Source organism: Odocoileus virginianus, chromosome 6 (genome assembly GCF_023699985.2).
Source record: "Odocoileus virginianus isolate 20LAN1187 ecotype Illinois chromosome 6, Ovbor_1.2, whole genome shotgun sequence".
Classification (NCBI taxonomy): domain Eukaryota; kingdom Metazoa; phylum Chordata; class Mammalia; order Artiodactyla; family Cervidae; genus Odocoileus; species Odocoileus virginianus.
In genome coordinates, this window is record NC_069679.1 from 66,363,278 (window position 1) to 66,389,157 (window position 25,880).

The following is a 25,880-nucleotide window of genomic DNA, read 5'->3' on the forward strand; positions in this document are numbered from 1 at the left end:
AACTGGGAGGGCGAGACAGCCTACTTACACTTTACTGTGTCCCCTCATTATACCGCCTTGTTATATGGAGCAAAAAGCCCATGAAAGTACCAGTAACCACTACTTCTGCACTTACAAGTTTCTTTCTTCACAACAAGTTATGCTTCTACTGCATAGAGACCTTTTTGATTCCCACTTCATACAAAAGTTAGTGCTGTGCTCACGTTAATGCCTACTCACTGAACAGGTGGTTTAGTTTTCAGCAGGCACTATATATAAAAATTTTTCCTTGTGTGTTAATTTGTCTTTTTTTTTTTTTTCCAGCCCAGATGACTTACTCAATGCCTTGAATGAGGGTATCAGTCGTGCTGATGTCATCATCACATCAGGGGGTGTGTCCATGGGGGAAAAGGTATGAAAAAATGGGGTCCTTGAAACATGAGATTGACTAACAGTGGTCTGGTAGACATCTTGTATCCATAACCAGACCCCTACGAAGCTGGAAACCCACAGGGGTTCAGAAATTCCTGAGCATTCTAAAAGGGATGCAGTACAATAGGTCAGACAGCTTACCATCTCAAATTAAATCCAGGAGTGAAGGTGCGAAAGTGTAGATATTAATAGGTATTCTCCATATAGCAGACAGATTGCTGGGATAGTCTTCCCTCAAAGTCTCCTAGAGATCTTGGGCAGATTGCTGCCATTTTCTCCCAAGATCACCATCACAAAGCCTAGGGGCTGAGGCCTGCATTGTCTCAAAGCTGTAAAAAATAATTTGCATTACCATTAAACTACCTGAGGGACTCTGAGCATCATCAGAGCAGACCCTGAGGTTAAGAGTACTTAAGTGTTATATTTATTATTTCTAGAGAGTGTTTCATGTAAAAGTTTTCTTGATTGCTAATGAACTTAATTATGGGACAGTAACAGTTTGGCAGACCGAAAGTTTGTTTTTCCAGGACTTCTAAAGAGGCAGCAAGCTTGTAGTTAACATAGGCTTGGCAGTTATGGCTCAGGTATGGTAAGACCAGAACACTCTCAATCTTAACCTTCTTTATTAGTGCTAACAAAGATGTCATTTATCCTAGGGATTTGCTCACAGGTAAACAGCCAATATAGTAAAGCCTATTGGTTTTGTTTATTTTACTCTCTGTGTAGTAAGATACTTACAGTAATCCTTTAATTTACTAAGAAAGTGATTTTAAGAACTGGGCATCCCAGAGTATTCCATAGTGTTAGTTGCTCAGTCGTGCCTGAATCTTTGTGACCCTATGGCCTGTAGCTTGCCAGGCTCCTCTGTCCATGGAATTTTCTAGGCAAGAATACTAGAGTGGGTTGCCATTCCCTTCTCCAGGGGATCTTCCTGACCCGGGATTTGAACCCAGGGCTCCTACATTGAAGGCAGACTATTTACCTTCTGAGCCACCAAGAACTAATAATTGTCCTTCCTACCTCCTTGAGGGAGAATGAGATGAGAGAAGAACCAGGAAAAAAGAGATAAAGCATCAATGCAGCAATCTCCTGCCAGCCTGCAAGCTCTAGTCCTCAAAGAATTCCCGCGTACTTCAGTAGCAGAAAGAAAGAAAAGTATAAGAGAGAGAAGATCTGTTTTAGCCCAAGGGCTGAGTCTGAAAATCACTCACTGAAAACACAGGGAAGTAAGTCAAAGAAAGATCCAGAAGCATTATGTAGCAGACATGAATTTTAAGTACAGAAACTCAGGTATACAAGAGATTTATTTACTTGTTTAAACTTATGAGCACCTATGCTATGGAATTGGCAGGAAATTTACTTAATGCACTATGGAATTAATTGCCTCCAGGAATTATACCAAAAAACAGACAGGGGCTTGAGAGGTAGCAGGGCATCAAGGAGATACACGTCTGGTCACCAGTCTTCACTGGATACATCTAGAGTGTCCTTGTCATGTTACTATATATCTCAGGTCTTTGCTATTTTGGGGCCATACTAATAGCCCTTAGATCAAGGGGGAGGGTGGAAGCCTTAGAGCAAAGGGAAGGGGCCCCTGCCACATGTGGGACCCACAGACCTTGAACCTCTTCTCAGCCAAGGAGAAATGACTCTTCACAGTTGCTTCCTTTAAAATCTCTCCCCAGCCCCACCTCTTCCTGCTCCACATAGCCTTTTCAAAAAGTTTTCATTTTTTATGTATCTGCTTTTTGCCCTAAAAGCTAAGGAACTATATGCATTACTATAAATTCTCCACCAGCTACAGAATTGTGAAATAGCTCAAAGGCAATGAAAGGTATAGATGACCATTAAAGATACCCTAGACTGAACACCCAGTAATTGTTTCTTCCTATTTCAAAGCCTCTTGATTCTTCCTAGGACTTCCCTTGTGACTCAGCTGGTAAAGAATCCACCTGCAATGTGGGAGACCTGGGTTCGATCCCTGGGTTGGGAGGATCCCCTGGAGAAGGGAAAGGCTGCCCACTCCAGTATTCTGACCTGGAGAATTCCATGGACTGTATTGTCCATGGGGTTGCAAAGAGTCGGACACAATTGAGCGACTTTCACTTTCAATTCTTCCTAACAGTGTCTCCCTCACCCCACATGATCAGAAAAAAGGGCTGGTCTCATGGGTTTGCCCTGATTATTCAGCACCAAAGGTATTAATTAATCATATAGGTCACCTTGAGTATGGCTCCTAGGGCCATAAAGCAGTAGAATATTAAAACTAATTAACAGTATTCCAAACAAACAATTTGTTAAAATATTTTTTTGTCTCTCTTATTTCATTTAGTCCTGTGTTTCTTGTTCTGCAAGATCTTGGCTTAGCAGTCTGCTTTCTTAAAACCTTCTGCTTCCATTCTAGAGAGTCCTGGGTTTCCTGACTCAGTCCACTGGTACTGTATAAAAGTGATCTAAGCTGTATCACCTCAGAGGTCTATACCCTAGAGACTAGTCTTTGAAGCATCAATTGTTCAAAATTCCTATGATGGTCCTTTTTCCTAATGCTCTGGATCTGTCTTTGTTGTAGACACAGACTATTTACTATAGCTTACAGCAGTGCCTTCAGACCAGCATCAAAGCAAAACAGTAACTTTCCTTAGGAAATAGATATTAAAAGATATAAAAGTAAGACTCTCTATTTGGATACAATATGTAATAATTTCATAAAAAATTTTGGTCAGTGTGTTCCATGCAGGTGAAAACACATCACTGACAGTATAAGCATTGTCAAATCACCAGACAGACACTTCCCATAAAGCATATAATTTCTGAAATATTATATTAATGACATTTTACCTGCCTGAATCTAACCTAGCACACAGTGAGCCTCTCTTCTCAGATGTAACAGTAACTTCCTTTCCATGAAATTCTTATAATGGTAACATCAAACAAACCTATTTCTAATGTCTCTTTTTATAAGATAAAAGAACAAACCTTCATGACTTTCTGGGAGCCTTCTAGGAAATTTCAAACATAGTTTTAGACTTAAAAAATATTCTGCAATTTTTTTTCCTATATTTTGGTCTGATCTTTAGAAGGCAAAATCAAGAGAGTTGTCCAAAAAAAAAATGGGCCCTTGATTAAGATCATGGATATCTAAGAAACAGTTCTTGGTTACCTAATTTTTCAAAGCAACAATAAAATATTTGAAAACAAGCATAGAGAACCTGCTTGCTATGCTTTTTTATTTCCTTAAATAATCCAAGACAAAATAAAGTAAACAAAAAGGCAGATTATACAAAAAGAAAAACACTACATATCATAGGGAAAGCATTAGTCAGTAAACCCAAGAAGTAAGCTCATCAAAACTGAGTAAACTTACTAAAATTTTAATATATTTCTCAGCTTCATTTCAAACACAGTTATTATAAACCAAGGCAAATCAAAGTCACTTTCAGAGTTTTATCCTTTATTATGCTTTTTTTTAATGTTTTAGAACAACCTGACACTTTACTTTAGAACTAAGAGTGGTCCGCAGATCCAAGAGTGTCCTTGAGATTTTTTAAGCAGGTCTGCAAGGTTAAAACTATCCTTATAATAAAACTAAGTCTTTATCTGACTTTTTTATTTTCCTTCTCTCATGAGTGAGTAGCAAGTTTTCCAGTATTGGAAGATGTATGATCTCATCAGACTGAATACTGAAGCAAATAAGAGAATCTACCTGATTTCTCTTAAGCTGAACATTAAAGAGAGTTTTTAATTATAAAATACATAAACAATAAATTACTTACGTTAACATGAAGTAGTTCATCATTGCTATTTCCAGATGAACCACCAAATAAATTCTTTTAACTCTTTAGTTTTAATTTCTGACACAGTAAACATTGATAGACATAAGCCACATACATAAACAAAAGCTCCATAATATAAAATATTATAAAGGGTCCTGAGACCAAATATTTTGAATATTGGATGTCTTTAATTTTTTTCCTTGAAAAATGAAAGAACATGCGTAATTATACTTGTCTGTCATTATTACTCCAACATTTAAGAAAATAACTAATGTCTATCTCATAGTGAAAACTAGGGGACATAGATAATTGACAAATCATATGTAAGCATTTTAGCAGACTAGCCAAGTTCATGTACACACAGAATACAGCTTTGTAGAGCAGACACATCCCCTTTTTTACCTTCTTAATGGAGCAAAAATGAAAATATATTCATTAACACAACCCAAAGATATATCCTCCCTATGGCATATTAAAATAATAGGCAAAGTAAATTAGCTTAAAGTTATGTTTAGTAAACAGTGATCCAGTGTTCTGAATTACTTAGAAATCATCTAGGTTTCCCATGATTGTTCATTAATTAACCAATTTAATAACATCAAGATTTTAAATTAAAGATCTTGAAAATTATTTTCAAGCTAACATTCTACAAACATAATTACTATTGAAATTAAAAGTTGTCAGAATAATGATTCAATTTCATTGAACCAAATTTTAGATTTTCACAATCTTAAGTATTATATAAGAATAGCATTAGCTTCTTTGGTGAATTAATCTATATAATTTTAGGAAAAAAACAAACCCAGGCAAAATGCATTTGCCTACTTAACATTGATAAATAAGAGAAAAAGCATGGCTGGATTTACTTATTAACCAAAATAATTAAGCTAGTCTCATTTACCAAAGGTTTACCTTAACTGTGTGAACTTTGACTCTTAAAATTGTAAGAAGAATATTTTTTTAGCGTAGCATATTTAAAACATTATAAGATAAGTTTTCTTATTATCTGTGAATTTTTGGAATATTCTGTTTATATAAATACTTAATCTCTCTAAATCAATCAAAATAGAGCACCTTTAATTTAAGAGACGATAGAAGTGTTTTGGTGTGTTGGTTTTTCTCCCCTCTGGCAAAGCAAAGTTTATTGTAGGCCTGTGGCCAGGGCTCTTCTCTCCTAGCCCTGGTGAAACCAGAGTTGGGAATGAGGGGCTCTTGCATTGCTCCCACCAGGGGCAGAGACAGGGTAGGGGACACCCTGAATCTGCAGTGTGCCCTGAGAAAGGCCCACTCTGCATGGTGGTCTTACAGTCATATAATTTATGAATACCCTCCAGAAGTAGCAAAACATTTCACAGTCTTAAAGCAAGGTAAATGGCTTTGTGGATCAGACACGTAGTCACACAACCACGTAAAGAATATACAGCTTCATCTCCACAATTTCAATGACATGGTAAGAGTAAACACAGAAACAAACAAAAAATACTCAGTCTACAAACAAACAACTATTTTCCTTCCTAGAGGAAGGAAAAATTCTTCATTGATTTAGGTTCAAAATGACAATAAGAAAAATAAATTTGATGTAGGTTCAAAATGACAATAAGAAAAATAAATTCACAAAACCAAGAAACCAGATTCTCTGTCTTCTCTTACCCAACAGAGAATAGATTTCAATCATCCATTTATAGGAGTCACCAAATGGTGAGACCATAAAACCAAATTCTCAATCACTGCTGCTACAGGGGGGACTACCTTAATGGCCATGCATAGAAACAGAAATAGAACCAAAATTAATAGAGGAGGTAAAAGTAGAGAAACCAACATTTAGCAGTTTTCAAGTTTTATTGCTGTTTGGCATTCACTCCAGAAACCAAGGAAAAATGTGTCCAGGTTTAAACCACCCATAACGTACACTTTTCTGACAATCAACTTGACTTGGCTTTGTCAGATAAATCAGTATGTCGTCTCTGTGGAGCCTTCAGAATTGTTAAGGTATAGTTTTTTAAAGATAAAATCATGCATCTCATAAATATATATTTTATAAAATTAACATGTGTCAGAGATTTTATTTAGCTCATTAATTAGTGAAGGAACTAGTAAGATATTACAACTGGTTCTAAGAATTGAAAAAACACAGACACAGATAGGTAACCCAAAATGCTGAAATCAGCTTTCTAATAGATGTAAAATTGTTCTATATCTGGAGGAGAATAGTCAATTACAACTCTACTGACAGAATTAATTTGTATTTCTTTGGATGCTAATCATGTTCACTATTACACTATTATTTTTCTGCAGACTAATTTTTGTAGAATAGCTCAAAGACAGTGAAAGGCACAAATAACCCAGAAGGTTATTTGGACCTCAAATAATCTTTTTTACCCATTTCAAAGTCTTTCACAATTTTTCTGACATTGTTTGCTCTTAAGTTGAGGGAAGGACCAGTCTCCATTCATTCGTGTTTCCTCTTCATATCTGTGTATCTAGCTTTCAGAACATCAGAAGTCCTTGCTGTTTCTGTAGATAGACAAAAACAAGACCAATGATGATTCTCAGCCTTCATTACTACGTCTGGTACAAGCTTTCTGTCACAAGTAACATGAAGCATTTCTTCATGTTCAAAAAGAAAGGGGGCATTTTTTACAACAGAGATGATTTTTTTCAAGAAAAATAAAATACTTTCATTCATTTAGCAAATATGTAATGAGTATATATGGCTTTCCAAACTCTATATCATTATCCTTGGTGAGCCCTGCATGCATGGCCTCTACCTGTCTCTTCAGCCTCCCCTTATGCCTTTCCCCTGCTCATTCACTACCTTTTATTGTCTTTTCAGTTCTAGACACACTTTTTACTGCTCTAGAAGCTTTTGTATATACTTTTCTCTGCCAAGAATTCCCTCCACACTTCATATGACTGAGTCCTCCTCATCCTCACCACCTGTTTTAAAGTGGTCTTTCCATATTCTCCACTTCACACATTGTTCTCTATCCTAGCACCTGCTTTTTTATTCAGAGTATGTTCCACATCTTATAGTTAATCTATTTGTTGGTTTGCTTATTTTAGGCTGTCTCCCCTCTGCAGTAAACTATAACAGGACATCTTTGTGCCAGGGACCTTGTCTGTCTGGTTCACTAGTGAGTCTCTAACACAAATAGAATTCCTGATACATAGTGGGCACTCAGAAATATTTGTTGAACTAGCAAATTAATGAATGAAAGGCATGTGTGTGTCACTATGGGCTCATTATAAATATATATACAAGGTTCCTGTTCTTACAAACTATCTAGTACAGTAAAGAATACAGATAGTTATCAGGCAGTTGCAGTATTACCTAAGTGTGTGGTGTCAGGACGACTTGGTATTATAAGAGCATAAAAGAAAGGCCTGGACAGTCTTTCCCAAAGGAAATTCATTCCAAATACCTTTTCCACTGAGGTCTTTAAAGGAAAATGGAATTCTCGTTCATACTGTAGTCTCTTGCAACCTCGGGTCTTTAATGTGATCACTTTCAAATTTAAAAGATCCAGATGGAAATATTTTAACTATGCTGGTAATAATTCTACAGAATACCTGAACTCTTAACACTATTGTATTTCAGTATAAGTGGTGACTTTTTCTTTTTATGTCTTTGATCTGGTTTCGTTCCTGTAATACAGCCACCCAATTTTGTGAGGGGGGGAATAATACATGGTTTTTGTACCAGAAAAAAAAAAAGAAAGGCCTGGAGATTTCTGCCTCTACTATGATGGAGTGGCTTATTTGGACCAACTCTCCCACCAAGAACAACTATGAAAGCTATGTAAAAGAAAGATTAGGGAAGCATGAAAATGCTAGAAAGGACTAGAGGGCAAAGGAAAAGGTTAATATGTAGGTAACTGTAAATGAATTGTTGATTATATGAAATAATATCTTGAGGTTTACATGTGTATAAATATATACTAAATATAGACTATATATTGTCTGTATAGTATATATAGACTTTATAATAGATAGCACAAAAAGCAAAGAGGAATAAATAGAGTGAACATGTTTTAAAGTTCTTACATTTTGGGGAAGTGATAAAAAATACCAGATCATGATGGACTATAGTAAGTTAAGAATGCATTTGGTGATCTCTGAAGCAACCAATAAGAGAATGTGTTACTAACAAGCAAGTAGAAGAGAAAGAAAATTAAAAAACAAAAAAATTTTGACAAATCAAAGGAAGACATGAAAGGAGAAAAAAGGAAATAAAAACAGAAGTGACAAATAACTAACGAATAGGAGGCAAATAGTTTTAAATCCCAATATAGCAGTAATAAGGGACTTCTTGATGGTCCAGTGGTTAAGAATGTGCTGTGCAATGTGGAGGATGTGGGATCAGTCCCTGGTGGGGGAGCTAAGAGTCCACATGCTGCAGAGCGACAAAGCCTACACCTGGCAACTGCTCAGCCTGTGCACCGCAACCAGAGAGCCCGGGCACTGCAACAGAGACGCAGCACAACCAAAAATAAAGACAGAAAGATAAAATTAAAAATATATTGCAGTAATTATATTAAGTATAAGTGGACTGAGTCCTCCAGTTAAAAACTGTCATTCTAGATTTTAAAAAACAACAAATTGTATGATGCTCATAAGAGACCCACCTTAAATATAAGAACACAGCTACTTACACAGAACACAGTAAGAGATGAGAAAAAAGGTATAGAACAGCTAGTTGGCTGTCTTGATATCAGAGAAAATTAAGGTAAAAAGGCTTACTAAAAATTAAGAGGAGGGACATTTCCTATTCCTGAATTTACATGGCTCAGTTCATCAAGAAAATTCTAAATTATTTCATCTAATAATATAATCTAAAAATAATCATGAATCAGTAATCAATCTACCATCCAGCCCTGGGAATTCAGGGGAGATTTGAGATTGAGAATAGAGGGAGGAGGACAGAAGAAAGGGTATTCCAGACAAAAGGGAGAATATTTTCAAAGATTTGAGGCAAGAAAGTATGAAAACTGGCAACAATATAGACTTGCAGAAATGTTGAGAGAGATTGAGGAAGAGGAATGGGGCTGGTGGGAAACAGATTGCCTGATAAGAGCAATGATTTGCAAAAGGAGGCTAGAAAATATCAATATAAGAGTCCTAACTATGATCATTTAAAAGATGAGACTTATTTCTGGAGACAATGGAATTATTGAAGTGTTACATAGTGATTCGATCAGATTTGTCTGTCTCACGACTGTCGGGGGAATGAATTGGAGAATTGGCAGAGAGACCTATTTCAGTAATTCAGGTGAGATGATGTTGGCTGAGGCTGTAGAGATGGAGAGAAGGAAATAGTTTTTAAAAATAAAATGTCTCATAACTTGTGAAATATTTAATATTTTAGTAGGATACTAGACTCTCTTGAATTAGTGAGCAGGAAACTCAGCAACATACAACAAAGTTACATTACAAAAAATACAACAAAGTTGTATTACTTTGGAGAAATTTTTTGAACTGCTATTTTTCTCTTTATATCTACACAACCAACTACAAGGCACTGTTGCTTTTCCTTTCTGAAGATCAGGTTTTGTTGGTTTGCTCTGGGTTGATCATAACCTTAGGTTGGTTGTGTTTGTAGTCACAGAATATGAAGTTGGAGCAATTAAACACCCTTGACTTTCTGTTTAGAGCTCCCTCCCTAAGTTGTTAGTTGACTTATTTAGACTTGGTAATCTTGGGTAAATGTCCAAGTCTCTCCTCAAGGAACGCACATTAGTTCAAGCTCATTAAGGAGAACAGCATGGGATGCATACACGTGGCTCCTCTGCCCAAACACAACTTCTTAACCATATTTATTAACATCCTTTCTCAGACACAAAATTCTATCCTAAAAGAGAGACAACAGCCTAGCAAGTAATAATTTGTATGTTAATGTGGTTATTTGGTTTACTCTCTAACTACTCCTATTGGAACGTTCTTTTTATGAGGGAAGGAACGTTGCCTCTTTTGTTCAAGGCTGCATCTCCCTGTATATTGATTGATATTCAGCATACATATATTATACTCAATAAATATTTACTAAATGAATAAATGAATGAGGAATGAAGAAATAATTGTCATAAATCAACTTCACTAAAATAGGTGTTTCATTTCAATCTTATGCTTTTTTTTTTCATTTAAAAGTCTGAAAGTCTGATATTAAAATGTTTGAAAGTAAAGTGATTCTTTTTCATATTTGCAGGACTATCTCAAGCAGGTGCTGGACATTGATCTTCATGCCCAGATCCATTTTGGCAGGGTTTTTATGAAACCAGGGTATGAATATAATTTTGTTATCTATTATATGGGCTGCTTTGGCTTGCTTTGACTAACAAAGTTTTTAAATGCTTTCCTATTACATTTTCTATTATGGATTATTTATTCTAATAAGGGAATGTTACAGTATTAGAGTTCTTTGAAAAAGTATATATCCTATCTGAAATGGGAATTCATCTTCTTTATTAAACACTGGATCCGGTTTAAAATGAAGCAAAGCAACTTTCCAAACCTTTTCTCTTTTTAATTCCCATGTCTAGTTCCTTCCTTCTCTTTTTTGGCTCTTTCTCTCACTTAAAAACATTTTAGTATGAAAATTCTCAAACATACACAAAAGCAGAGAGTATAATGAAACCCCTTATACCTCATAACCCAGCTTCAGTAACTATCAACATTTCTCCTTAATTGTTTTATCAATCCCTTCCTTCACCTTTTTGGGAGGACAGAGGGTTAGATTGTTTTAAAACAAACTCTACACATGGCATTTTAGTATACATCTCAAATATTAATAATAACAGCAGTATTATCTTATATAATCACAATGGTATTATCTCACCTAAAAAAATAAATAAGAACACCTGAATATCATCTAATCCCCCGATCATATTTGAAAAGTCTCCCAAATGTCAGGGAAGAGTATGCCTTCTTATATATGTTTTGTTTGAATTAGGATTTGAGTTAGGTCTACTCAATGTGTTTGGTTGTTGACTCTCTATTAAACAAGAACGTTTAATACCCGCCCCCACTCCCACATTTTTGGTATGCCATTGACTTGTTGCAAAAACTGAATCCTTTGTCCTTGTGAATAGGTTTGGCTGATTGCTTCCTTGTGGTGGTGTTTGACTTGTTTCTCTCTCTCTCCAATATATTCTGTACACTAGAAGTTAGACCTAAAAGTTTAATTAGTTTCAGATTCAGTTTTTTTCTTTGTAAGAATACTTCATGAATAGTATTTCAAAATGCTTACTACCTCCAAAGAGGAAAGAAAAGTAAACACATACCTAGATCTTGCATATCTCCTAAAAATTAATAACTCCCTGAGGAATGGCTGGAGGTTTTGTAATCCATTATAAATCCTCAAAGAATGCAAACATTGGTGTTGATAAAATATGTGTGGCCTTGTCTTTAAGCAACAGCCTGTCTGTTCAGACTGCTGCTGCTAAGTCTGTGATACATAAACATTATAAAAACAGTGTTGAAAGGCCTCAGTGTGTGGGTGAGCATTTCAGCACACCTCCATGCTAACAGGGACAACAGTGATGATGCTTTAGTTCAGGGTTATACCCTGATGGGTGCTCATGTGAACCCTGAGAGTAGAGGTGGGAACTACCAGTTATTACAAGTGAGCCATAATAGCAGAAATAGCCAGGAAATAGCAGAAATTTCTAGAAAGAAGCCTTTTTTAAGTGTCAAACCAGCCCTCCTGATCTCCCTGATTTATTGGGCACCTCATGTCAGTTCTAGACAGAGTTCGGGCTTTATATTTAAGTATCAAGTTAAGATAACCCCTAAAGCCTTTCCACAATCTAATAGAATTCAGAATTCTTGGTGTTGTATTTCTGTAGTTGCTCCAATATGGCCACCACTGACAGGGCCTTTTTACTATTGAAGCTGTTGGATTGGGATCGTTCTTACTAAGAATATTTTGTCTTAAGCAAATATCTTTATGCTATGAGTACAGACAGACTTTTTAAAATTCCTGTCCCCATTGGCAGTACTAATTTGATTAGAATTCAGAGAACATCCCATGAGTATGTCAATGTACTTTTCACTAACTGCAAAAATTGAATTGATTATTTCTCTGCAGTGAGAAAGAAGCTAACATTACTTGCCCTCACCTCTAGGGGAGAAGTATTTGTGTAATATCTATTATTTAAATTAACCTCAGCACCCATGATATATAATAAGTACTCATTTTATTTTTAATCTGTTATTACCATTCACTTCATCTATAGGAGTTCATCAGTTCCTACTATTTATTCTCCTCCCTTAAAGTCTGAAAGCTGTTACATTCTGCTCTCAAGAGGGAAAAGGAACAACAGGTGTTGAATTTTAAGGAAATAGCTTTCCGGATCCTAAACAGAAACTTCACAGTCTAGCAATAAGACAATCATGATAGCAGTGCACAGTTACAAAATGTTTTATCATAATAGAATCTTTTTAAAATAAGTATCTTTAGAGAAATCACTGTACCTGTCTGCAAGATTCAAAAGATGACTTAAATTAGCTTTAAATACATAGAGGGAAGGTGTCATGTATTCCCTCCTCACTCTTAGTATATGTTTTAGTTTGCTATAAAAAAGTGGTTTAGAACTTTAAATGGGCTTCCTTTAATTGGCCAGAATTTTATACTTGCCTGAAGATAAGAATTTAAAGTAATTGCTACTTAGTAGTAGCAAGAAGAAATATAAAAAGCTGAAGAACAATTTAGCTTTGCTCTTCCCACATACAGTGCATTCAGAATGCAATTAACCTCTTTCATTTTAGACAAAGATATACTCAAAAAGCATTTGGAATATTATCAACCAGATCTACCAATCACGGTTTTTATGGGTCATCTGCAGTGAACATACCTGTTGTCAAAATGTACCTTGGAAATTATTTTCATCACACAGTAACAATTGCCAAATAACATATCTATAAATAGATAAGACAGTCTACTCTTTGTTTTCTAAAATACATCAAAGAATCAGGAAGTAAGCAAAAAAGGCCTCAGTAGCCAAAAATAGATGTTAGGAAACCAGTATAGTAACACTTTACAGCATACCCTATGAGAGCCTTATCTAATTATGGACCATAATGTTAGAAAAACCTTGGTTCAAATCTTTGTTTCCCCATTTTATATCTGAGTGATTTTGGTTAAATCGCTTAATCTCTTGAGTCTCATTTTCATCATCTATAAAATGGAATAATAATTGTCACCTCATAGGATTTTTGTAAGATTTAAATGAAGCAATGGATATAATGCTTAGATGTTTCTTTAAAAGTGGTAGTTTCTATTATTATTATTATTATCATTGTTATCATTCTAAAAATGTAACTATTACTACTCTCTGTTTCCCAAACCTAAGGCCAGCTTTAAGGGTCGAGATGGGGACCCCAGAAAAATAAAACGCTAGGGGGAGAAAAAGCAGAAGCAAGAACTGTAGAAACACTGCAGCGTATGCTGTCGTGTTATGGTTTAATACTCTGGTAACCCAATATCACTGTATCGTAGCAGAGCAGAATTGGTTAATAATGATGGCTGCGATTCATCAAAAATGTTAATGTTCATCGTATTACTGCAAAAGGTTATGCGTGAGTGATCCTTTTCTCATTCAGCCCATCAGTGAAAATAGTAAAAAGGAAAACAGTTTGGGTAGTTATTTTAGTTATGTGGAAATTTCAGCATTCCCTAAAAATTTTGCATCATTCAAGTTTCATTTATATAATAAAAATTTTAGCTGAGATTCTGTGTGAAGAGTAGTCGATAAAAAAAAATCACTCATTTACCACCTGCCCCCTTCATGCCACTCACACCCATCTCCACACCCCCGTGATGAGGATTCCTGTCAGACCCGTAAGGAAATATAATTTGAAAATATTTTAAAATTATTGTTGCTTTAAGGGCACTCAAAGCCGATGCACTGGGACAACCCAGAGGGATGGGATGGGGAGGGAGGTGGGAAGGGTTTCAGGACAGGGGACACACGTACACCCGTGGCTGATTCATGTCAGTGTATGGCAAAAACCACCACAATATTGTAAAGTAATCAGGCTCCAATTAAAATAAATTAATTAAAAAAATTTTTTTTAATTATTATTGCTTTAATTTTGTTCTAGTCATGATATTTCATTTTGATGTTTCAAAACATTCCCTTCATAGGAGGGAAGCTTTTATGTTTATTGCTGAGTATAGTCTTAAAGGGCTGAGAAATACTCATCTTCAACAATAGGCGGTTATCTGATAGATGTGTCTTACCAGATAGTCACCTGATGAAAAGAATGATTGTTACTGGTCAGCAGGAAATAAACGCATTAGAAATTGTTAAAGTAAAGGGCTAGAGAAACTGGGGTTTGGGATACACTTCTTTGACACTGGCAAGAAGGAAACTAAACTACAGAAAACCAGGAAGTGTTGGTTAAAAACAGAAGATGCTAAAAACAAATTAATTTAATTGTGCTTCACTGCAGGTTATAAAGGTTTAAAGGAGAGTCAACAGAAAAGTATTTTTAGAGAGTAAGTGATCTGTATGAAGAACCATATAACAAGAAAACTGCAGTGTTTAATTTACTCATTGCTTAGCAGTCACTAACAAATATCCTGTTTTTTCCTCTAGCCTGCCAACAACATTTGCAACTTTGGATATTGATGGTGTAAGAAAAATAATCTTTGCACTACCAGGTAAGAATAACTTAAATACTTTCTTTTGCTTTTTTTGGAAAAATAACCAAAATCTTTTTGTGCCCCAGGTGACCAGTCCCCTATCAGAGCACATGATTTGGAATCTGAAAGACTTGGGCCCAAGCCCCAGCTTTGCATACTGTATTACCTTGAACAAATCACATAATCTCTCTGAGGCTATTTCTTCATCTATAAAATGAGGCAAATATATGCTTCATAGGGCTTATGCAAAAGTCAAATTAGATAGTACCTTTCAAAGCACAATTCAGACCCTAAGATGATAAGCGTTACCTGTTACTACATCTTTCTGGGGCACGTACAGGGCACTGGTCAAAGTTAACAGTATAATCATCTCCCGCAACTAGAGTATTGTGCTCAAAGGGCCTTGAATCACCCCTGCAGATACTAGAACAACAACAACAAAAGAAATACAACATTGCATTTACTTGTTATTTTTTCAACTTCTAAAATTGTCCTCTGATCTGTAAGCAATGTTCCATTCTCTATTTTTTGGCATAGATTTCTTCAGAAAATAACCTGCTTATTCCTTTCAGATGTACAAGTCTGGGGGCTTTGGGTTGCTTATTTGCTTTTTTATAGTTAATAAATCTCAAAATAGAGATAGAAAGAAAAGGCAGGCAAAAAATTTTAGAACTTTAAAAACATTTTTAAAGCCCCTTATCTATAAGCATAAAAGAGGTTTGATTTCTATCATATTAAGAGAGAAGACATGTAAGTAAACTTTTAGTTCTCAAAATTTATCTGTGGTATAAGACACATTAAGGCCTTTAATATCCCTAGATACTCTGAACACCATTATATAGAGAAAGGATAACCTCTTCTAGCTTCATTTTGCTTGGAAGAGACTGTTGTCTACAGAAGATATGACTTGACCTATGAAGTATGTTTTAGTGGGAGCCTGTTTTGCCATTACTAACAAAGTGTTGTTTATCTGCCAAAGAAGTTACAGTTAAATAGCCTGCTTTTCAAATTGCTCCTCTGAGATTTTCTATGCTCAGCCTGAAGGTACCAAAAGAGGGCAGCAACAATTCACATGTTCAGATTGTAAAACCAGCAAAGTGGTTCTTTTTACAAGGATTTGAAAACTCAGAATTGGATTTTGCTCATTTAAAGTGCTTCATTTAAAGCCATTACTAATCTTGATAAGTTCTAAAGCAGTTTAAAAGTCTTGTGTATCTACTTGTTCTTTTTTTTGACTTGTTCTAGTAACATGTGTTCACTGTAGAACATTAGAAAATAACTTAGATAAGCAATAAGAAATGTTATCCATAATCTCCCTCACCCAAAATAACCACTATTTTCAGATTTTTGGTGTTGGTTCTTCCAGTCTCTCTTTTTTTTTTTTTACATCGAGCAATTCATTTTTTATAGAGTAATTTTATCAAGCAGTAGCATTACAAGAATACTGTAATCATTGTTGAGCTTTTTTTCTTTTTTTTTTTCTCCTTTTCTTTTTTTTTGCTTTCCCAGGGTAATTTCCATCTGTTTATATTTTGATTCAAGAATAAAGCAGTCAATTGTCCCTAGGAGTCTGCTATCCTATGGAATAACTCAGAAAAAACAAAATTTTTTCTACTGAAATAATTGTGTCACTCATCACTTTACAACTTTAAAAAGATCTCTTTTTAACTGCTTTTGTAGGTAGAAGAAAATTAAAGGTATGGTTTTAGCTAGTAATAGGCCAAACCAGCCATTGCCTTTTATTTTGATGATGAAATTAGCATCACATAACCAGGCCAACGGAATCTAAAAGCACAAGCCATTCCCTACCCCCACTATATACACACACACACACAGAGTCACATATCACTGTATAAAAGTATTAGTAAAATTATAATTTTAGAACCAACAGGGATATTGAGACTTATATCATCCAAACTTTTTATTTTGTGATTAAGTAAAGTTAGACCTAGAAGGGTTTGGAACTCTTGCCAGGGTCACGCAGCTTTGTTAGTTAATAATACCACACAAGAAACTAAATCTGTTATTCTCAGCTCAATCATTTTTTCATAGCTCACCCTACCTGCCTTTGAAGTGCATGACACGCCCAGATTTCTTCTTGGAGAGGTACAATTGAATTCCTCAAATTTTTCTTTTAACTGTAAAAGAACTTGGCATTTGTATTATTCTGCTCAAGCTGCCAAAGCAGAATATCACCGACTGGGTAGCTTAAACAACAGAAATTTCTTTTCTCACAGTTCTGGGGACTAGAAGTCTAAGCTCAAGGCGCCAGCTCAGTTGGTTTCTGTTGAGATCTTTCTCCCTTGCTTGCAAGTGGCCACTTTCTCCCAACGCCTCCACATGACCTTTTCTTCTGTGTACACTCCTCATGTTTGTTTTTCTTTTTATGAGGACACCAGTCCTACTGGATTAGAACCTCACCCTTACAACCTCGTTGAACTTCGCATGCATGCTAAGTTGCTTTAATTGTGTCCGACTATTTGCGACCCTATGGACTGTAGCCCACCGGGCTCCCTCCGTCCATGGGATTCTCCAGGCAAGAGTACTGGAGTGGCGTCCCATGTCCTTCTGCAGGAGGTCTTCCCCGCCCAGGGACTGAACCTGTGCCTCTGTCCTCTCCTGCTTTGGCAGGGGCGTTCTTTACCACTGGCACCACCTGGGCAGCCCGCTTAACTTGGTGACTTCTTTAACAGTCCTATCTCCAAATACAGTCACACTGGAGGGTTAAGACTTCAACATACGAATTTGAGGGAGACATAATTCAGTTCCTAACAGTATTCACCTTCAAATCCTTCACATTTTAAATCATTTAGTTTTATATTTTTTAATTTAAAGAAATGTCTGAGTAGGGAGGATTATGGATAAATTTCTTTATGCTTATCCTACTTGCTAATATTTTTTCACACTGAGTATGTGTTACTATGTAATTTTATGCCATTTTAAAAATAGCAAGTCCAAACTGATTAGTAAGGGCGTCAGTATATGGCTCTCAGGAAAGCAAAAATAAATGGTGTTCAGCAGCTTCTGTGCATCAGAAGGCTGCGTTTCACTGGTAGATCCAAATGTTTACACACCCTGTGCCATTTGGTTGAGTCTAGCTCTATTCTGGCGTCCTTTTGGATTCAAGGTGATTCAAAAGAGGAAGGCTAGTGGTTTGTCACTTCATTCCCTTTGATAGCTGAAGGTATAGACATTCATGATTTTCTGGCAGATTTCTATGTGTGTACTATAAATAACTGCTTGGTTGACTTCCAGGGAATCCTGTGTCAGCCGTGGTCACCTGCAATCTCTTTGTTGTGCCTGCACTGAGAAAGATGCAAGGCATCTTGGATCCTCGGCCAACCATCATCAAAGCCAGGGTAACGTTTTCTAATGACCAGAAACCAAAACTGAAGCCTGATAACAAATAAGGATATGACTTTTTAACTGCCCAAAACAAACATCTAGAATTTTCTATTGTTGCTATTCAGTCAGTCAGCCAGGTCCTCCTCTGCGCAACCCTCTGCAGCATGCCAGGCTTCCCTGTCCTTCACCATCTCCCAGAGCGTGCTCAAACTCATGTCCATTGAGTCAATTGCGAGAGAAAATGTGATTATAGTCCTCTCTTCATGAAAGAAAACAAAGGGAAAGGAGTCCCCTTTATTCCCTTCCCACATTATTCAACGATTCCTAAAGGGAATAATTTTCGTCAGCTAAAAGTCCATTTAGGAATGGATACGTAATGACAAAATGGTCAATAGAACACTAAACTAATACTAAACCCTATGGAAAGAGGGATAAAAAGTCCCTTTTCCCTAGGTAAACTTACAGAGAATAGCAATTTATTTGATCACTTTTTCTGTGACCCCACTGATCAATTTTAAACAGTTGAGAAAAAGACAAGTAAAGGACCAGAAAGAGACAGAAGGAAACAGAAGGAAAGGAAAGGGTGACCATATTGTTTGGAAAAGGACTACTAAGACTGAGGAGTTAGACCTGCAGTAAAAGTCACAGAAATTACAGTCCCCTTCTCACCACACTAACTTCAGCTTGGTTTACTGCTAGTCAACTAACTATGTAATATAGTTTCTGTGTAACTAGTGAACAATTTTCCTGGCAATTTAAACTAATACTCAGCCAGTGCTTTTCTTTAAGATTTACTGAGGTATAATTTATGTACACAAATTACACATATTTAATGTAGACATTTTGAAAAATTTGGATAAACACAAACACCCATGATACCATCACCACAGTCAAGGTAGTAAACGACGTCCATCACCTCCAGAAATCCCCTTGTGTTCTTTGATTTTTTTGTTTCATGGTAAGAGCATTTAATGTGAAAACTATCCTCTTAAAGTATTTTAAAATGCACAGTACCACATAACTGTAGGTAATACACTGTACAGCAGATGCCTTAGAACTAATTCGCCTTGCATGACAGAAACTGTATATCCATTGAGCAACAATCCCCCATTTCCTCCATCCCTCAGCTCCTGACAACCACTGTTCTGTCCTTCGCCTCTGTGAGTCTCACTCTTTTAGATACTTCCTGTAAGTGGAATCTCGCAGTACTTTTGTAACTGGCTTATTTCACTTGGTATGGTGTCCTCTAGGAATATCCATGTTGCCTCATGGGAAACAGTATGGAGTTTCCTCAAAACTTAAAAGTAAAACTACCATATGATCCAACAATCTCACTTTTGGATATATGTCCAAAAGAATTGAAATCAGGATCTCAAAGAGATATGTGCACCCCACCATCTGTTGTAGCATTGTCCTCTATCACAAAGATAAGGAAGCAACCCAAATTTCAAACAACAGATGAATAGATAAGGAAAATGATGTATATGTGTACAATGGAATATTATTCAGCTTTTAAAAAAGATTAGTCATTGATCATCACAAGATATAATTAAATGCCTGTTTATGTGAGAATATTATGGCCTATAGACTGATTTAAAACAGATATTGAAAATGATAGAACTGTCTATGATTTATAAGAAGTGTAAGCCAGTTTTATTATTACTAGGAGATGAAAATTATAACTAAATTATAGAAACTTTGGGAAAATGAAGTTGAAACTGATCTGTACCAGCATACATAAGAATTTTAATGTTATGTGATAAATTTCAGATGATTTGTGGGGCAAATGAGCTCAAGCCCCTCTCTTTTAGACTAATGAAATCAGTGCTTATAACTTCTCTGTACTTTTAAGAGTTAGTGTCAAGCTCCTTTTAAACCACTCTTTGGAAGCTTTGACAGGACTCAAACAGAGTCCAGGCCCTCAAAATCAACCAGGGCCTAGAGCATGTCACCTGGGGCCTCCACTCAAATAGAATCCCCTTTTGTCATCTGTTTTCTCAGAAACTCTCTTCTCCAGTCCATGCAGCAATTAGTCCAGCCTCTCCCCCGAGTCTCTTGGAGCTTTTACCTTCCCATATTATCACCAGCAAACATTCCAAACACATTCAGGTTTTGGCAGTTGTCTAAAAGTCTTCTTTTGTGCCTGACCTCTTTTCATCAGTTGCTTTATTTCCATAATTCTTGATAATTTTATTTTTGCTTCAGCTGCTCATATGCCTGTCCTTTTCAATGCCGTTAAGTGCTCCATCTCAAAACTCACCAACTCTGGTATACAGTTCAAGAACAATGACAAGTTACCTACCAGTAGATATAAAAGAATTTAAACACCTCACCCTTTTTCCTCGGTCCATAAGCCCCTTCTGGCTTTAACCCTTTTTCTCATCCAGCCTAAATCCTATAGTGAATCACTTCAACTTTCTCTAACACCCTCAATTTTTTTTTTTTTTTGCCTTTCCTTCCTTCTACTACAATCACTCTAAGAACCCACAAAGTTGAATCAGTTTTCCCTTTTTTATCCTTCACTTTTATTCCCAGGGCACTGAGTACAACTGGAGAAGAGTGTACATCTGTTCAAGTTATCACTTCCAATTTACAAATCTCAGGAGGGGCCAAAATTACCCTTGAAGAACCTTGGTATATCTTGTGGATCAGCTTTTTCCATTCCTTACTCCAGCCTTCCAGATCTTCACCATTCTCCTAACGTCCCCTCCACCATCCGCATCCCCTGTGTTTTGTAGCCAAATAAGCCTGATTTGAATAATGGCACCAACATTTGATGGTTTCTCTTCCTCTAATCTTGCTTCCTTTTAAATCCCTTTGCTGTCTAACTAATCATTGTCAGCACCTCCAATTAAAATTATTCAATGCTTCCCATGACCCCAGGGTTAAATTCAGACACTCAAGTGAGCATAGGAGGCCCTCCATCCCAAGGCCTGTTTTCCCTCCAGTGTTACCTGCTTCCCATCCTGCATTCTGACCATACCAAGCTTTTTACTGCCTCCAGGATGAGCATGAGATCGCCTTCCTAGGAGGTTCTCCCCTAACCACCACCTTCTCTTTTCCCAGCTTAGAAAATTCCTTTGTCATAAGACTCAGGCATCATCATGCCCTCTGTGACTCCTTTCCCAGTGTCCGGAAGAAGGCTGATTATTTACTTCTTTGTGCCCTTTTATACCATATAAATGGCTCCATAACAACATTATTACACTATATTTAGAACCGGACATGGAACAACAGGCTGGTTCCAAATAGGAAAAGGAGTACATCAAAGCTGTATATTATCACCCTGCTTATTTAACTTATATGCAGAGTACATCATGAGAAACGCTGGGCTGGAAGAAGCACAAGCTGGAATCAAGATTGCCGGGAGAAATATCAATAACCTCAGATAGGCAGATGACACCACCCTTATGGCAGAAAGTGAAGAGGAACTAAAAAGCCTCTTGATGAAAGTGAAAGAGGAGAGTATAAAAGTTGGCTTAAAGCTCAACATTCAGAAAACTAAGATCATGGCATCTGGTCCCATCACTTCATGGCAAATAGATGGGGAAACAGTGGAAACAGTGTCAGACTTTATTTTTTTGGGCTCCAGAATCACTGCAGATGGTGATTGAAGCCATGAAATTAAAAGACACTTACTCCTTGGAAGGAAAGTTATGACCAACCTAGATAGCATATTAAAAAGCAGAGACATTACTTTGCCAACAAAGGTCCGTCTAGTCAAGGCTATAGTTTTTCCAGCAGTCATGTATGGATGTGAGAGTTGATGAAGAAAGCTGATATGAAGTTGATGTGAAGAAAGCTGAGCGCCAAAGAATTGATGCTTTTGAACTGTGGTGTTGGAGAAGACTCTTGAGAGTCCCTTGGACTGCAAGGAGATCAAACCAGTCCATCCTAAAGGAAGTCAGTCCTGAATGTCCTTTGGAAGGACTGGTGTTGAAGCTGAAACTCCAATACTTCGGCCACCTGATGCGAAGAGCTGACTCATTGGAAAAGACCCTGATGCTGGGAGGGATTGGGGGCAGAAGGAGAAGGGGATGACAGAAGATGAAATGGCTGGATGGCATCACCAACTTGATGGACTTGAGTTTGAGTAAACTCTAGGAGTTGGTGATGGACAGGGAGGCCTGACGTGCTGTGATTCATGTGGTCGCACAGAGTCAGACACAACTGAGCGACTGAACTGAACTGATGCTAGATAATTCTTCAAGGTCACTTCTCTAAAAGATGGACAGGACAAAGAGGAAGGGCAAAATATTCTCCCCTTTTTTAGTTAACAAATTTTGTTTTTTATAGCACATCTAGGTTCACAGCAAAATTAAGCAGAACATACAGAGAGTTCCTGTATTAATTCTCCTCCCCGCCCCATACACACACACAATCTCCCCGACTGTTGACATCCTGTACCACAGTTACAATCAGTGAACCTACAGTGACATATTCATTATCCCCCAAAGTCTGTAGTCTACATTAGGGTTTACTCTTGCTGTTGTGTATTCCATTAGTCTTGATAAATGTACAATTACATGTATTGACCCCTGGGTTGGGAAGATCCCCTGGAGGAGGGCATAACAACCCACTCCAGTATTCTTGCCTAGAGAATCCTATGGACAGAGGAGCCTGGCAGGCTACAGTCCATAGGGTCACAGTCAGACACGACTGAGCGACTTAGCACATATCATGCACCATTGTAGTGTCATACACTTTCACAACCCAAAAACCCTCTGCACTCTGCCTGTTCATTCCTCCCTCCCTACTAACCCTTGGTCTTTTTACTGTCTCCATAGCTTTGCCTTTTCCAGAAGATCATATTTTTGGAATCATGCAGTATGTAACCTTTTCAAACTGTCTTCTTTCACTTAGTAATATGAATTTAAGTTCCCTTCATGACTTTTCATGGCTAGATGAAAAGTCATTTCATCTTTTCATTTCTTTTTAGCACAGAATAATATTCCTTTCTCTGGATATGCCACCGTTTATCCACTCACCTACTGAAGGGCATCTTTGTTGCTTCCAATTTGGGCAATTATGAATAAAGCTGCTAAACATATTTGTGTGCAAGTTTTTGTATGAACATAAACTTTCAGTTCACTTGGGTAAATACTAAGTTAAGGAATGTGATTACTGGATTGTATGATAAGATATATCTAGTTTTGTAAGAAATGCCAAAATGTCTTCCAAAGTAGCTGTACCATTTTGCATTCCTGCCCCAGCGATGAGTCCCTGTTCTTCCACATTCTCAATAGGATTTGGTGTGGCCAGTGTTTTGGATTTTTGGCCTTTCTAGTAGATATCTAGTGATATCTCATTGTTGTTTTAATTTGCAGTTCCCTGTATGATGTTGAACATTTTTCATATGCTTACTTCTCATATATGTATGTTCACTGATATAGTGCTCAGTTCTTTTGCCCAGTTTTTAATTGGATTGTTCATGTTCTTACTGTTGAGTTTTAAGAATTGTTTGTTTATTTTGGATAACAGGTCTTTATCAGGCATGCTTTGTACAAGTGTTTTCTCCCAGTCTGTGGCTTTTCATCTCACTTCATTGACCTTTCTTTTTTTCCTTTTCTAATTCTCTCCATTAGATATTTACATGTAGAGCATACCATATAATACCACACCAAATAATACAATTTTATCTCTTGAGTGACTGCTATGTGCCAGAAAAATACTCAAAAGAAGCAGAGGACTCCTAGTCCATAGCTCACTGCCCAATTTTGAATGAGTGGAAAAAAAGTAAAACATCCACAATTTGCAATGTTCTTCCACCAAAATATATATGGTACATCATTATTATGTATGTACCATGGTACATCATGGTACATCATTATTTTAAGCACTGATGCTCATAGTAAATAGATGCTTTCTTAAGCTAACTGATGTAATATACCATAATTATAATGTCAGTACAACTAAATATATTAGTGAATAAAGTATTCTGCATTTCAGTAAAATACCACAAAACCCTGATTAGCTTCATCTCTTGCTACAAAAGGAACAGCTCTTTGTGAGGCTGTGAAAAAAATTCATTCGCTTCAAATTGATGCAGTTCTTATTTATTAAATTAACATAAATATACTCCTTTAAAACAAACAGTCCCATTTTGTAGATGAATAAACAGGTATGGGGAAGCAAAATAACTTTCCAGTTCAGCATACCAGTTAACAGTAAGGCTGGGAGTAGAACCTAGGTGCTGGTATCTTCACAGTCTAGTGTTTGCTGCACTGCACTGCAGTGAGCCAGTCAGCGCCAGTGCTGGGGAAAAGCTCAAACATGTAGCAAATGGCACGACCGTGTGATAGTTCTTATGGCTTAGAACTGGAAAACACACGTACCCATGGGGAGAGGTTGAAAGACAGAGATTTTTGTCCTCAGGTAAGCACGGAATAAATTAGGAACAGGGGCAAGTTATCCCCCACAGTAGATACGAAATAGGGTATAAACATAAGTAATGTCAAATGAAACAGTTGAGTGTGATTTAATTAAGGAGAAACACCCTTTAATTGAATTTTAGTCTAGATTCCAAAGAGAAAGCCTAATTACAATAATTGTTGTTGTTCAGTCACTCAGTCGTGTGCGACCCTTTGCAACTCCATGGACTGCAGCACACCAGGCCTCCCTGTCCATCTCCATCTCCCAGAGCTTGCTCTAACTCATGTCCATTGAGTCAGTTTGCCATCCAACTATCTCATCCTCTATCACCCCCTTCTTCTCCTGCCTTCTCTCTTTCCCAGCATCAGGGTCTTTTCTAATCAGTCACGTCAGGTAGCCAAAGTATTGGAGCTTCAGCTTCAGCATCAGTCCTTCCAATGAATATTCAGGACTGATCTCCTTTAGGATGGACTGGTTTGATCTCCTTGCAGCCCAAGGGACTCTCAAGAGTCTTCTCCAACACCACAGTTCAGAAACATCAATTTTTCTGCACTCAGCCTTCTTTATGGTCCAAATCTCACATCCATATGTGACTACTGGAAAAACCATAGCTTTGACTATATGGACCTTTGTTGGCAAAGTAATGTTTCTGCTTTTTAATACACTATGAAATATTACTCATTCATAAAAAAGAATGGAATGACACCATTTGCAGCAACATGGATAAACCTATAGGTTATCACACTGAGTGAAGTAAGTCAGACAGAGGAAGACAAATATCATGATATCACTTATGTGTGGAACCTTAAAAAAGTACAAATGAACTTACCTACAAAACATAAATAGACTTACAGATGTAGGAAGCAAACTTATGATTACCAGGGAGTAAGGAGGTTGTGTTGTTGTTTAGTTGCTAAGTGGTATCCACCTCTTTTGCGACCTCTGTCCGTGGGATTTCCCAGGCAAGAATACTGGCGTGAGTTGCCACTTCTTCTGCAAGGAATCTTCCCAGCCCAGGGATCAAACCCACGTCTCCTGCCTTGGCAGGCAGGGTCTTTACCAGTGAACCACCAGGGAAGCCCACCAGAGAGTAAGGATAGGGAAGGGATGAACTGGAAGATGAGGATGACCTACACACCACTGTGTATCTAGCATATATAAGATAGATAACTAACAGGGACCTATGGTAGAGCACAGGGAACTCTACTCCATACTCTCTAATGGCCTGCGTGGAAATAAATCTAAAAATGAGTCTATATGTGTGTAACTGATTTGTTCTGTTTTACACCTGAAACTAACACAACATTGTAAATCAGTTGTACTCCAATGAAAATCTA

At 37.0% G+C, this 25,880-nt stretch overlaps 1 protein-coding gene across 18 annotated transcripts in view; it reads left to right on the plus strand.

Moving 5' to 3' along the window:
- The window catches only part of GPHN (gephyrin), a 520,258-nt gene that overhangs the window by 491,722 nt on the left and 2,656 nt on the right, over positions 1–25,880 (plus strand). For all 18 annotated transcript variants that reach the window (XM_070469503.1, XM_070469504.1, XM_070469505.1 and 15 more), the window contains 4 exons: positions 304–391; positions 10,387–10,460; positions 14,780–14,844; positions 18,082–18,185. In XM_070469503.1, the coding sequence (XP_070325604.1) occupies positions 304–391; positions 10,387–10,460; positions 14,780–14,844; positions 18,082–18,185 (331 nt within the window). The remainder of the gene's footprint in view (positions 1–303; positions 392–10,386; positions 10,461–14,779; positions 14,845–18,081; positions 18,186–25,880) is intronic.